We start from the raw sequence: 14,322 nt of genomic DNA, 5'->3' as shown, positions 1-14,322 counted from the left end.
CTAACAAAAATCTGCCTTTGCTCCCCTGGCCTGGAAATTCTCCGGACCTTAATCCTATAGAAAACGTATGGAGCATGTTAAAAAATAAGGTATACTCATTCCCAAATCCGACAGTAGACTGTCTAAAAAAAAAATTCAAAAAATTAGGTCAGAAGACGAAGAAATAAAAAACACGATAAAACAGTGCATTTTAAGTATGCCAAAAAGAATTGAGGCAGTTATTTCTGCCAAAGGTGGAAATAATAAATACTAACTATATTTATATGAAAATATATGCATAATTTAAGCGTAATAAAGTGTTCTTGTGTAAATAAAATTCAATGTTGTTTTATTCAAGGTTTTCTCTGAGTTATTCCTGTTTGAATTGAGAAATTGCGCGAAATTCTGCGTGGCCCTAATTCATTGAGTAGATACTGTATTTTTATTAGAATGTTGTATTAGAATCTGATTAGGAATTAAAATATGGTTACTTTAAAATTTAAAACAGTTTATAGCATATTGAAATATGTCTAATTAAAATAATTGTAATTCTAGTGATACGAAAAAATAACGCTTTATGGAGTGGGGTTTAAGGAATTTAATATTGCTTTATTCGATATTTACTCATGTATTAAAAATAACATTGTAAGCACGTCTCGATTTACGTACAAGTTCTTTTCCTAGCTCTCATTTACTGTTTGTTTTTGTCATTCATTCCACTATGAAACTTTGGACTTTTTACACATAATGTATTAAATATCAAATAAAATTGTCCTTTGGTTTTGGTAGGACACATGGTTTGCTACAAACGTAAAAAAAGTGAAAACAAAATACATATACAGATTTTTTTGTATAATTTTCTTCTAAGGATCTTAACAGAGAACATTCGAAAATCGAGAACTGCCTATTAGAGAATTGGGGATATTATAAGCAGAATTATTCTGTACACATGTTGTATTCTGATCTAAATTAATCTAATTAACCTTGGCTTATCTTAACGCATTTTAGTGCATCGGGCAATCTACATGGAAACTTTTCAAGAGACTCATTTGAAGCGCTATAACTTTGTCAGGTAGTCGAGTATATTTACCTTCATTACATCTAGTTATTATAAAGTAGTTTAGCGACATGACTACCCAGCAAAGTTATCGCTTCAAATGCCTCCCGTGAAAATTGCCCGTTTGTCACCAACAATCTTTTGGCTAACAACAGTCAATATCATCTTGACTTTTAATGACTTAAAGTCTTTAACCTTTCCCTCACATTGTAAAAAACTTCCGCGTGCAATGGTGATATGTATTTTGTACACCATATAAAAATGTGATTTGAAAACGGGAATAATGTGAATATTCCTACATGTTGCTTTTATTGACCTTAGTTTATGTTGAAATGTAACAATTTTATAATATTAAATCTGATAATTATCTGAAAACAAGAAAAAGACATCGTAAATAGTCGCAATAGCTAGCGTAGCGAGACGACCACCGCGTACGACGATCTGCGCACTACTAAACTCACTACGACATGCGTGTATACTCAAAGCACAGCACGCACGCACACACAAAGAAACGTTGGTGTATTAATAATTTTAACCCCGTTTTTTTCAAAAAATTATTTTTTCTGTTGCTGTAAATGGATAACTTTATTTTATAATACTTTTATGTAATACGTAAATATATTGCGGTGGTATACAAAAATTGTGAGCCCGTATCTATTATATTTTAAATTGATGTTCTCATTTTTAAAGTCGAGTTGTAGTAAATACAAATCACCGGGAGGGAAAGGTTAATGTCTCACCCTTCAGGGTAACTATTGATATTTTAGTAGTAAACACTTGTTTACCATATATGTTAACTTTACTGGGAATCAAAACCAGGACCTCATCACGGTAGCTATATTTACACTACAGAGGTGGATTAGGTGTTACAAAAAAAAAACTAAAAGAATTATTTCTTAACAGTATTATTTTATTTTATTTAGTTATTAATTTATAATAATCTCATTATAATATGTATTGATAATCTTCGAAGATGTGCGCTTTATTTCTCAATACTTTGAGCAACATTTTTAATATCTCTTTTATAAGACTAAAACACTTCTTGATGAGTTTTAACCTCAGAAATGAAACTGTATCCAAGAAGCAATGAGTTTTTTAATTTTTTTTTTCCTTTTTTACAATGTCATAGATTTTTCTGAAATCAACTAATTTTGCAAATGAAAATGTAATCATATATGTCATAAAATTCGTAGCCGTCTTCAACCATCGGTTTTCTCAAAATAAGTAGGTATTTTATTAAAATATCTGTTGTCAAATCAGTATTACAGTAAGGGCGTTTGTGCACTACACAGAATTTTTCCGTCCAGCACTTCAGTTAGCGAGATAAAACAACGATTGGCTTGGATCGGCATGTGCTTTTGTCCATATTTTTTCAGATCGGTGCTCTTGATCAGTGCGTGAATACGTTGCGCGTAAATTCGATCACGCTAAACTGTCGTAGCCGCTTTCATTTTTCAAAACTGGACTGCCGGACAGTCAAATTCCGGGTAGTGGACAATCGCCCTAAGGGCATTTGTGCACTACATGGAATTTTACAGTGCTCTAGATCGGTGCGTGAATACGTTGCGCGTAAATTCGATCACGCTAAACTGTCGTAGTTGCTTTCATTTTTCAAAACCGGACTGCCGGACGGTCAAATTCCGGGTAGTGGACAATCGCCCTAAGGGCTTTTGTGCACTACATGGAATTTTACCATCCGGCACTTCAGTTAGCGTGATAAAACAGATGATTGGCTTGTGCTTTTGTCCATCTTTCTTCGGATCGGTGCTCTTGATCGGTGCGTGATCACGGTGATCATCACGGTGTGCGTAAATTCGATCACGCATTTATTTTTAAATACTGGACTGCCGGACGGCAAAATTCCGTGTAATGCACAAGCACTCTAATAAGCATACTAAAACTTCGAAAAACTATGCAAAGAAGTCCGCAGATGTCACTTTAATATACACACAATATATTTATTGAAAATAAAATTGGTAGCGCTTAAATTTTAAGTGCAAATACAATATCTCGAATACTCTTCCTTAAGACTAATTTTATTTGGGCGATAATATTTGCCCATATTAAGTTTGTAATATTTTGACTGTGTCTTTACTTATTTAAACAAATACAGAAATAAGTTTTATTATTATATTTATTTACTGTTACAAGAGTAATTCATGAGTAAGTTATAATTCTCTCATTACATGTACCTACTCAAAATTTAGCGGTGAAATTGAGCAATATCAATGTATCATTACCAAAAATAAAATAAGACCAATACCAAACCATTTAATGTCCACTGTTAATTTTTTTTAGTATGTCATTAATTTATTTTAATTTTTCATCACAGTAATGCTGAAAACAATTCATAATCGTGACAAACAGTGAGTGCCGACATTGTATGGGATTTGGTGCATAAAAAGAAGGAAGAATCACATTTTATTCAACTAAATAACATTGCTAACTGACAGATACCTAACCTTAAATTGCATTTTCAAAGCATTTTGTTGCCAGTTAAAAAAAATCAGAAATCCCAATGTATTTTCGTTATTTATTCAGAACAAAGTAGTGGTAATGAAGACTGGTAATTTTTTCTAGATATCTGTAATAATTTATCTTGCCAAACTTTTTGATGTATATTTAATAAAGTAAAAAAATAAAAACTTGTATCTCAAGATATGTATTCAAATACATAATTATTGCTAAAACAAAAATGGCCGAAAACCAGAGGGGTTGAGAAGACAATTTGGAGTTTTTTTTTTCGTTTATAAAAATTGAAAATTGTCTTCAAAACTTTTATCAATCAATTACTCAATTACCATTATTTTTTTACTTGAATCTGTTTAATTTTAAGTATAAACAAAATATTATTGCAGTCATTTTTGTCCACTTGTCACCTAATTATTTAAATTATTCATACAGCACTTTATGAAAGTGTAGAAATTATTAAAATTTTATCTTGTGTTTTATTTCTCAAGGAGATCATATTATATTCTAATGTCAACTATTGTTTTATGGATACTAAAAATTGATGTTTTCTAAATTTTAACCTTACTATGAATGTGTTATGTTTCTTGAATATTTATTGCGTGTTTGGTATTATAAGTTTTTTGTTTGAAATTTGTTTTGGCAACTATTTTTTAACTATTAAAATATAAAAAAATATATTTTATGTTTTATTTATTTTTTAACATTTACTGTCTTTTAATTATTTTAACAATTTGTTGTTGAGAGTCGTCTAAATACGTTGCACACAAATCATAGTTGAAAAGCGGGAATCGATGAAATTCGGTTTATGCAAATTTGTAGAATTTGGGATACCTGTTAACCTGTCTGAGTGAGTGAGTTTCTGCGAACAAAACTGTATCTGGGTAATGAGTTTTTTTATTTTTTATTTAATCAATTTTTTATCACGGTCAATGCTATAAGCAACATTTTCTTGAATAAAAGTTTTTTTTAGCAGTAAACATGTTTAACACGTTGACTGCCACGGCAATTTTCAGAATTCCGATCTAAAATGCATTTTCAGAATTCCGGTCTAAAATGCCAATTTCATTTAACCCTTACTGGTCCAATGTCGAATCTCATTCGACATTGATTTTTTCCTCTTAGGTCCCATGTCGGATGTTATTCGACATTTTTTTTCATCATAAGTATTATTTATTTAAAATTCCAAGCTTACATTTTTGTCACTCGTATCTATCACAACAGTATGTGGAGCAGAGGAAAAACATTTTTCTAATTGGAATGTAACTGTCTACCTAGATTTTTTTTTAATTTTGAGGGACCGGAAAGGGTTAATCATATTCTATTATAAAAACTCTAATTATAATACATAATTATATTTTCTGTTCATTTATTAATAAATTTTCTGTAAGTCAGCATAGATTTTTTGTTCTCTTCCCAAGCGCCATCTATCCATATCAGCACTGATATACTAGGAATTTGAACGTAAACACAGTACGAGATGACTCCTAGTCAGCGTCCTAGCAAAGAACGCAATCTACAAGTTACCTCGTAGTTGGCTGTCAATGTGTTAATATCAAAATTATCGATGTTTCATTTCATGGGTTTTCTTTTAAACTATCATTACGGTGACCTCAAACAAAGTTTGTTTTAAGTAAAATGTCGTGGGTTAAACAGAGAATTAATCTGAAGTGGGGTTTTAATGTTTAAATATAACCACAGATGGCAGTACAAGTGCCATTTTAGAAATAAATGCCACCAGGTTTTAGTTATCATACTGCCATGAGGAAAGTTTTGTTTGGATGATCATTTACGGCCACACCCCTGGACAGATTTAGTATCACTTATCGTTACATGTCGAACCATGAATCTATCCGCTAATTTTGTGGGACGAGGATTATAAAAAAATAACAAAAAATTCACGGCACAAATAAATTATATTTACCATCAGGGCAAATATAATATTGATAGTATTGTGATCAACTATTGATATGTATTTCTTTTATAATCACATGTAAACATGTTTTCCTAAATCACAATAAACTTTATAAAAATAATTGTTTTACGTGAGCTGTTGATGAGCCATCAAATAAGCTGTTATTTTATTATTATATTTTGTGTTAATGCCATATCGCTCACTCCTTTCAAGAACGTCATAAATCAAAAATCGTCAATTTTCAGTTGTGCTATGTTTTCGGAATGCCCAGAAAATGTACTATAACCCAGCAAAAAAGGCATATTTTTAACTTAATATTTACCCGCTACAGGGGAGAAAGTGTTGTTTTTGCATTTTGAAGAAATTATTTTTTAAATATACTAAATATTTTTAAATGGAGAAAAAACCTTCAGGTTTTACCTAAAAAGATCTGTTGCACAGTAAAAAGTTTACTAAGTAGCTTGATATTTATTTTTAAAACATTGTATTATATTTTTAAACTTTAAAAACGTTCTCCTGAAAAATCAAGCTTTTTGATTTATGACGTTCTTGAAAGGAGAGATATGTAATGGACTAAAAACTGATAACATCATTTATATATAAAAAGACATTTTTTACTGTGAAGTCTGACATAATCTACTTTATATATTTGGCTCATCTGCATGCCTTCGATTTCAGCCGCAACTGGCCACTCCCTTCACTACAAAGCATCTCCACCTACCAATAACATTCTTCAGAAGTGCCAAGTAGTAAAATATATATAAAATGTCAAAAACCCCCTGTATTTTGTCGATAGTAAAAAAAGTTTGAATATTTAGACAATAACATACAATGATACTACCGTTGTTAGTACGTACAAAAATAGTTATGAAATGAATAGTTTTGTTTATCAACGTGAATGTATATTTATGGAAAATTAATTTTTAAGAATGAAATTGTATTTTTAACTCTCAGTATATACAAATGTAACTATTCTTCTAATCCTTTAGACACAAAGGTAATCAGCACATAGCACAAGTACTAGACCAGGGTGGGTATTAAATAAATATCACAGTGAAAATTTACTTAGAGTAGAATCCCAGAAATCCGAACAAGATTATGAATAAAAACAATTGTAGAAAAACATTTCAAAAACATGCAAAGACCGAAAAACACATTTATTATTACATAAAATTATTATATATAACCTTTTTTTCTATATTAACGGCTGTCGCCAATTTGTGCATAATATATTACATGTTATATAAAATAATATGTTTCTCTGTTTAAGTATATTATTTGGTTCGAAAAGTAGGTACTTATCTAAACAAGGATGAACGTATAAAAAACAAGGAATTATGCATTAGCCTGAAATATTGTAATTAGTATTGCTTTATAGTTTGGAAGTGACATATACCAGATATCAATATGGTCTGCGAAATCATTTCTGCGGTTTTGCATTCGGTGTATTGAATCCAGACACTGTCCAGATGAAATACAGACACTTTGAAAAGTTAATAAAGTATACAGTACTGTACCTGTATTGAGTAGCACTCAAATAATTCTTGAAAGTCCTTAATGACTTCACATAGATTCGTACGCAGAGTGTATGTTGAATACTAGGCCGCAAAGGACGGAGCGTACAATGTAACTACTGTAGTGTTAAGTACATACTATGTAGGTAATGTGTTACAAATTTTTCGGCTCATCCGAATTTTTTCAAATCCAAACAGACCATAGACCCAATTAGTTTGGATATCTGAGGTTCCACTGTGTATTTATTTTATCACCCCTAAGGAATTGAATCCCGGACTTCTGGCATGGTACCTTAATGGCTAACCACTACACTTTGCAGGCGGACAAAATACCTGTATAAAATTCAAGACAATTTTTATACATATTTTTATTTAATCTCTTTTCATGTTTGACTAAATAACTTATTGCCAAATAGTGTAATTTCAAAATAATAAAAAAAACGAGGTGATTTTACAGGTTCAAAGTTTATCTGAATGTGAGTATGTAGTATAGTGTAAAAGCACAAATTTAACATGAAAATTAAATTAAATTATCAAAAATTGAGTTAATTTTTTATTCATCGTTTCATTTTAATTGAAGCATATTAATTTTGTCAAAAAGAATTACATTTTGTAGATGGACTAACCATCTAACTAAACTTCACGGCCCTTTCCTGCAGAGATAGGTAGCAAGGATAGAACACCACACCACTCTGTCTTTGCAAACATTCTTTGCCTCTTCTATATTCATGCATTACCTCATACATACCTGCTGATAATTCCAATTTCCTTGGTCTTCATTTACCTTTACTTCCAATTACATCCGCCTCATATATTTATTTACACTTCTTTCTTCACTTAAAATATTTTATTTGAAATTGTATCTTGTTAAATGAACTCTACGATGTTTATAAATTTGAAAAAGTTGTGAATTTGAGAAATATTATATCAAATAGTATTATAATTACTATAAGTGATTCATAGTCTGTAATTGTGACAAAATGTTCATTAATGTAAAAGAAAATATATGAGAATATCTATAAAATTTATGTCAAATATGATGTACAAAATATAAATCGTTTAATGCTGGAAATTTTGTTTTATTTTTTACTTTAACTCACTGGTATTTCTCCTTTTTCCTGGCTATATCCCGACTTATCGTCTTTGTTGACTGTTGGGGTCAGCTCTCCTCGCCCTCAGGTTGTAAGTCCTTCTGTCTTGGGTAGCGTCACCTAGGCCATGCCTTCGAATCATGTTATCTTTCTGCAGCATCCATGAATTATTTTCGATTATGAATTCGATATCAAAAATTTAAGCTGGAAAAAATATGCAAAAGACGTTATTCAGTTGACTAAAATTGATGAGACAATGGGACATAAGGATCTATTGGATTTGGTAGTGTCTTATTTGAAAAATGTGACAAACGAATTAGATAAATAAATGAGTTATGTCAGGGGTTCCCAAAGTGTGCGCCGTGGCGCCCTGGTGCGCCGTAGAAAGTCCGCCGTGAAACGATCCTCTATCATTATCCGAAACCACAAATATTCTCGGGTACCTATAAAGCAACTATTTATATTTTGAGAGCTAGCATCTTTCTACCCAACTGTTATTATTGTAGGTACCTTTTTCGTTCGACTATAAAATATATACATGTGTATATAGTCCGCCTCCGTAGTGTAATGGTCAGCACGCTCGGCTACCGTTCTGGAGGTCCCGGGTTCGATTCCCAGGGGTGGTCTAATAAATATAAGTGATTTTTTCACTCTAATATTTATTCAATATTACCCTGGATTGGTACCTGAGGCGGAGGGCTGATCACCTTTCCTTCGTGTTTTAACGATCAAGATAACACTGCGTTTATATGATGCAGTGCCCTATGCACCATTGGGGTGCGGATGAGGGTTCGAATGAAGTATATAGTCACATTATCTATTCCAAATAGCTTACCAAAGTAGGGCGCCATGACAAAATATTAAACTTGTAAGTGTACCGCGGGCTGAAAAAGATTGGGAACCCCTGAATTATGTGACAGATCTTGATTGATAAATATAAACTCAATATGCTATTAATCCTTGTACATGTTAGGCAAGAAAAATTTTCTAAGGCAACTGACAAATATTTAAAAATAAAACAAAAAAAAGCAACAAATAGTTAAACGAAAAAGTAACGGTCAACAGTAACTCGTTTATTCCAGAAGCTCAGTGCAATTCCATCTCCAATCAACTGACCTATAATTCATTCAAAATAAGTGACATCTCTGGTGATACGCAAAGAGCTTGGAAGGCACGTAGACTTGTGGTACCTAACTGGTGGTGCGTAACTTTTGACGTCATCACAACTTGTCTTTTGTACTTACTCAATTTAAAATAAACATGGTATAATCCTTCATAAATATCGTAGTCGTACAGGAGAAAGTGACCAACTAACAAAACGTAAAATGTTCAGGAGGGCCATTCAAGTCACCTTTCCTTGGCAAGAAAATAAACATCAATGCAGTTAGACATTTTTAACAAGTCAATATATTATACTTCCAAGTTTAAAATCGCTTTGGAATTTTTTTCAAGCAATATTAAGCTAGAAAGATATCAAACAGTCAATAATCACGTTTTTGTAAATAATGCACTTGGTCACTTTCTCCTGTATGACTATGATATGTTCTCTATTTCTATCTACCTACTATAAAATATGAAGCATTTGCTACAAATATCTTACCAAATTGTAGCAACAAATTATTGTCGCAATCCTAATTCAGTCACTTTCTTCTGGACAACCGAAGAAGAAAGAGTACAATTTTATTAATTATTTTATTTATCCAGTCTATTGTTTATGTGTTTTTTAATATTTCATACAGTTTTCCTGATGTAAAAATGAACATGTGAGTCAAATAACTTCATAACTCCCAATGTATTTAGTAAATTTAAAATTGTTTGCATTCTTTTATTACTATTCATTCCACAGCACATTTTGTTTTAAACATTTGTAATTTTATATTTTTACCGTTTCTTTTTAATTACTTCATGCTTTATTGTTTTATTAAATGATTTTAATTTAAAATAAAACATAACATCAACATTTTTACAGAAATTGTAAAATTTTAAATAATTAAGGAACATACTATAATAAAATAACAATTATGTAATTTTATTATATAAATGGAGTTCCACCAAGAAATGTCAGTACAAAACTTAAATATAATAAAGAACATACTAAAATAAGCTTATATTGGCTACCGCATTAAGCTACCATGCTGAATATCCCGGGTTCAATTCCCAGGGAAGCCAATATAAATATTGGTGATTGAAATATTGGTATTTCATATCGCCTTGTAATGATAATACCTAATGTACCTAAAGCGCATGGCTGATCATGCTTTAATGCGATGCTTTAATGTGTCAATATGGCACAGTGCCCTATGCACCACTTGGTACGGATAAAGGTTAGAAGAAGAAGAAAATCAATCTAGTATTAATTCAGATTGTAATATATATTTTTTCTTATAGCATGTTATTCAGGATTACATAAAGTTTATTATCACAGGATACCATGAAAATTGTAACAATTATAATCTGCAAAGAGTGAACTGGGTATTCATGACACCACTTTGTTATTGACACTCACGATTCCATATGTGAACAAGATCTCAATACCTAAATTTTCCTATTAAAATACTATTTTTATTAACATTAAATACAGAAAAAACTCTTCATTCCTTTTAGAGATGTCATTAACCCTTACTGGTCCAATGACGAATATCATTCGACATCGATTTTTTTGGTCTTGCACGTGGACTGCTTGTATCACAACTGAAATAATTATACGCAATTAGAGGGAAAATGTTAAATCTGGGGATGTAGAATCCGGGTTTCACTGTAGCTACATTTTTTCCATTAATTTCATTACAGAAACAGAAGGATGTTGGCAGACGTGTGCCTTCTCTTGGTACTGGGTTTGGCAGAACTGCCAATACTAATCAAAAGTCTGCCGTTTGAGTACTCCGGTACAGAATGTTCTCTCCCGGTCAACTTTAAATGCGCAAATGGAGAGTGCATTAAAAAAACTTTGCAATGTAATAATAAAACTGATTGCACCGACGGCTCAGATGAAAATAACTGTGGTAACATTTTTTAAATTAATATTTTTACTAATTATTTACTGTCCACCCCTGTAGTGTAATAGTCAGCACGCTCGGCTACCGTTCTGGAGGTCCCGGGTTCGATTCCCAGGGGGGGGTCAAATAAATATAAGTGATTTTTTCACTCTACTATTTATTCAATATTACTCTGGACTGGTTCCTGAAGCGGAAGGCTGATCACCTTTCCTTCATATGTTAACGATCATATTTTATATGCCCAATGGATTGGGGTGCGGATAAAGGTTAGAGAGAGAGAGAAAGAGAGAGTTTCGAAAACAATCTTCAGGTCTAAATGTGAACTGTTTATATTTATAGGAGTTTATATTTAGACTTGAGGATAGAAGCATAGCTTCCGAAACTAGTCGTTATAATAAAATAAACTCAAGTGGTAAAACACAAGTGTTTTCTTTTTATAATTTTATCATATCTCACCACAAAGTGAATGGGGAAACAATAAATAAAAGACTAACGTATATGCGTTTTAGGAAATGGTGACTGCGTGGGGCCGATGTGGTGGCGCTGCAATGATGGAATTTGCATACATTCCATATTTCGATGCAACAATGATTTCGATTGTTCGGATGACTCGGATGAGAAAGGCTGCTCTGGTATGCATATATAATTTTTTTACTAACCGCCCTACTCATATGACCATACGTGATACATGCGCTATACATTATCACCCGAACGGAACAAGCCATATCCCGTAAGTTCAGGTACAAAAAAGTGAGAGCAGAAGACGCTTATAAGCGTTCTATTTGCTTCATTTTGGTAGAACGCGAGAGACACCATAAAACTCTGTACAGATGGGAATTGGGTTTATGGTTGTTTGTGATTGGTATACTGAGGGTCGGGCAGCAGACTGTCTGAGTGTAATTAGGGTCGCAGTTGTTGAAAAAACCACCCGACAACAATTTTTAATTTTTTTGTTTTAGAACAGAGATACATTTTTTTAATTATATGTACGCTCTTTAGGCATAGTCTGTGTTGTGCCAAAATACTTACATGTTAATACAAAAAAATATATTTTTTAATTTAATTTGTTTCTCATTTATTAATTTATTTTTTCTTTTATGTACATAACAATTTACATCATATATTTCATAAAACATATATATTATAAGTAATTAACTACACAGACACACACAAACATATACATACACACAAACATATACAATTCATACATGCCTGTGTATGAACAGGTATATATAATAATATTTTATATAATTTTTTTTTAAAAGAGAAGTATGTGTGTTTTTATTATTTACACAATATTTCAATTTCATTTAAATATTTGTGTAAATAATAAAATAGCTCATTATTAGAAATAGGTATCAAATTGTGGTAGAGTGAGTTCGAACCGAGAAACTCTGACTTAAGAGTCCGCGACACTAACCACGGGACCACAACTCGACACTAATAGACAGATAGAAAATAGCAAATGGATATAACCAAGAAATACAGTAATGTTTTCCTCTTGAATTTCCTATCTCATTTTTCATTTCGGCGAGGACACCTTCGAAAAATTAAAAATGCCAATATGCAAGGAGATATGGTTGAGCAGGGATACCGCATTTGGCTTTTCCAATTGGCATTTCCATTTAATAAAGTCTTAAACTTTTTTTTCTGCAGTAAACTACATACAAGATCCTCCCATATTTAAGAAATGCGATGAAAACCAACACAAATGCAATGATGACCTTTGCATTCCGCTGGAGTGGGTATGCAACGGCATTCCCGACTGTTTCGACCACGGCGATGAAGTCAAGTGCAATTTAAGCGAGAAGGTAATATATCAACGGCCCCTATGTAAAATGCTCTATCTGCAAATCTGTTACTTTACAGGAGGAGAGTTTAGAAGATTTTTTCAACATATTTTTTTTTGATCAACGGTTTTATCTGAAATTCTAAACTAATAAAAAATAATAAAACCCTTATCCGCACCCCAATGGTGCATAGGGCACTGCGTCATATAAACGCAGTGTTATCTTGATCGTTTCCACATGAAAGAAAGGTGATCAGCCCTCCGCTTCAGGTACCCGTCCAGGGTAATATTGAATAAATATGACAGTGAAAAAATCACTTACATTTATTTTACCCCCCTTGGGAATCGAACCCGGGACCTCCAGAAAGTAGCCGAGCGTGCTGACTATTACACTTCGGAGGCGGACAAATTCTAAACTAGTATTATACATTCAATAACACGATATAATAATGTATTACATCATTTTGAAACTTTATGCTTTGTCAAAATTAAGAAGTTAGCGTTTTAGGAGTTCAGTTCATTTAAAAAATTGTAGATATCGTCTTATACGCCTGAAAACTAGGCGTAATTTATTTTATATATATATTTTTTTTGTTTATATTTATAGATAACGGTCAGTTGATAACATACACCAATTATCTCAAAATTGATTAAAATGTAGTTGGAGCGCTTTACTTAGGGCACTTACATATGACAAAATGTAATTTTTTGACATCTCATCAAAGATGAAGAAGAATATGGAAGTCTGGGCATTTACGGGGCATTTACTAGAGACATCTATTGGTGAGATGTAAAGAAGCTTTTTATTAAGCAGAAACTCTTATATTAGTATGTGAGATCCGAATCCTGGATTATAAACACACACATGAGAAACGCCAGAAAATACCATTTTCATTTTTATTATTAAGCTTATAATTTAATATTCTAGTGAAGTTCTAGTGATTCAAGAACAAGGTTTCTAAATTGGTTCATATATATAGAACTTCCAAGAATTTGAGTAGTGTGGTTGTCAATAATGGGTAGAATTGGCGAATGTTACACGTGTGTAAAGTGATCACTTAAACTAGCCTATGACGGTCGTCAGCCCCGTAAATGCCCAGACTTCCATTTTCTTTTTCATCTTTGATGAGATGTCAAAAAATTATATGAAAATAACTCCTGTAAATGGAGATAATCCAGATTTTGTGAACAAGTATTACGACACACTCAAAATGTTGTAAATGACAAAATGTCACTTATTTTTACTTTTTTTTTATTATTATTATTTTTTTTAAAGGAATAACCCGCAAAGCTTCTATTTTAGAAGCTTGTCTGCAGGTAGGATGGTGAGGATAGGAAAGGTAAATGTGAAAGATACATTACAAACACCCAGACCAATTCGTTCCGAACAATTTCAATTGACAATCCAATCTTGATATAAAAACATTTAAAATTACTGCCGGTACGTGGAATATTGTGGATGAGTATCATCGTTGAGCAACAAACTAGACAAAAGTACAAAATCTTTTAGCA

The 14,322-nt window shown here is 32.1% G+C and overlaps 1 protein-coding gene across 1 annotated transcript in view; it reads left to right on the top strand.

Moving 5' to 3' along the window:
* The first annotated feature begins 9,649 nt into the window (after positions 1 to 9,649).
* Positions 9,650 to 14,322, top strand: part of LOC148313313 (vitellogenin receptor Yl-like) — a 40,340-nt gene continuing 35,667 nt past the window's right edge. Inside the window, exons 1-4 of the mRNA XM_088264532.1 lie at positions 9,650 to 9,788; positions 10,816 to 11,027; positions 11,531 to 11,653; positions 12,678 to 12,832. Of these exons, the coding sequence (XP_088120658.1) occupies positions 9,781 to 9,788; positions 10,816 to 11,027; positions 11,531 to 11,653; positions 12,678 to 12,832 (498 nt within the window). The 5' untranslated portion in view covers positions 9,650 to 9,780. The remainder of the gene's footprint in view (positions 9,789 to 10,815; positions 11,028 to 11,530; positions 11,654 to 12,677; positions 12,833 to 14,322) is intronic.

Source organism: Brachycentrus maculatus, unplaced genomic scaffold (assembly GCF_059751285.1).
Source record: "Brachycentrus maculatus isolate JH-2025_06_01 unplaced genomic scaffold, ASM5975128v1 h1tg000015l, whole genome shotgun sequence".
NCBI lineage: Eukaryota > Metazoa > Arthropoda > Insecta > Trichoptera > Brachycentridae > Brachycentrus > Brachycentrus maculatus.
Note: the sequence above shows the minus strand (reverse complement) of the source record. Positions and strands in the feature narration are given on the sequence as shown.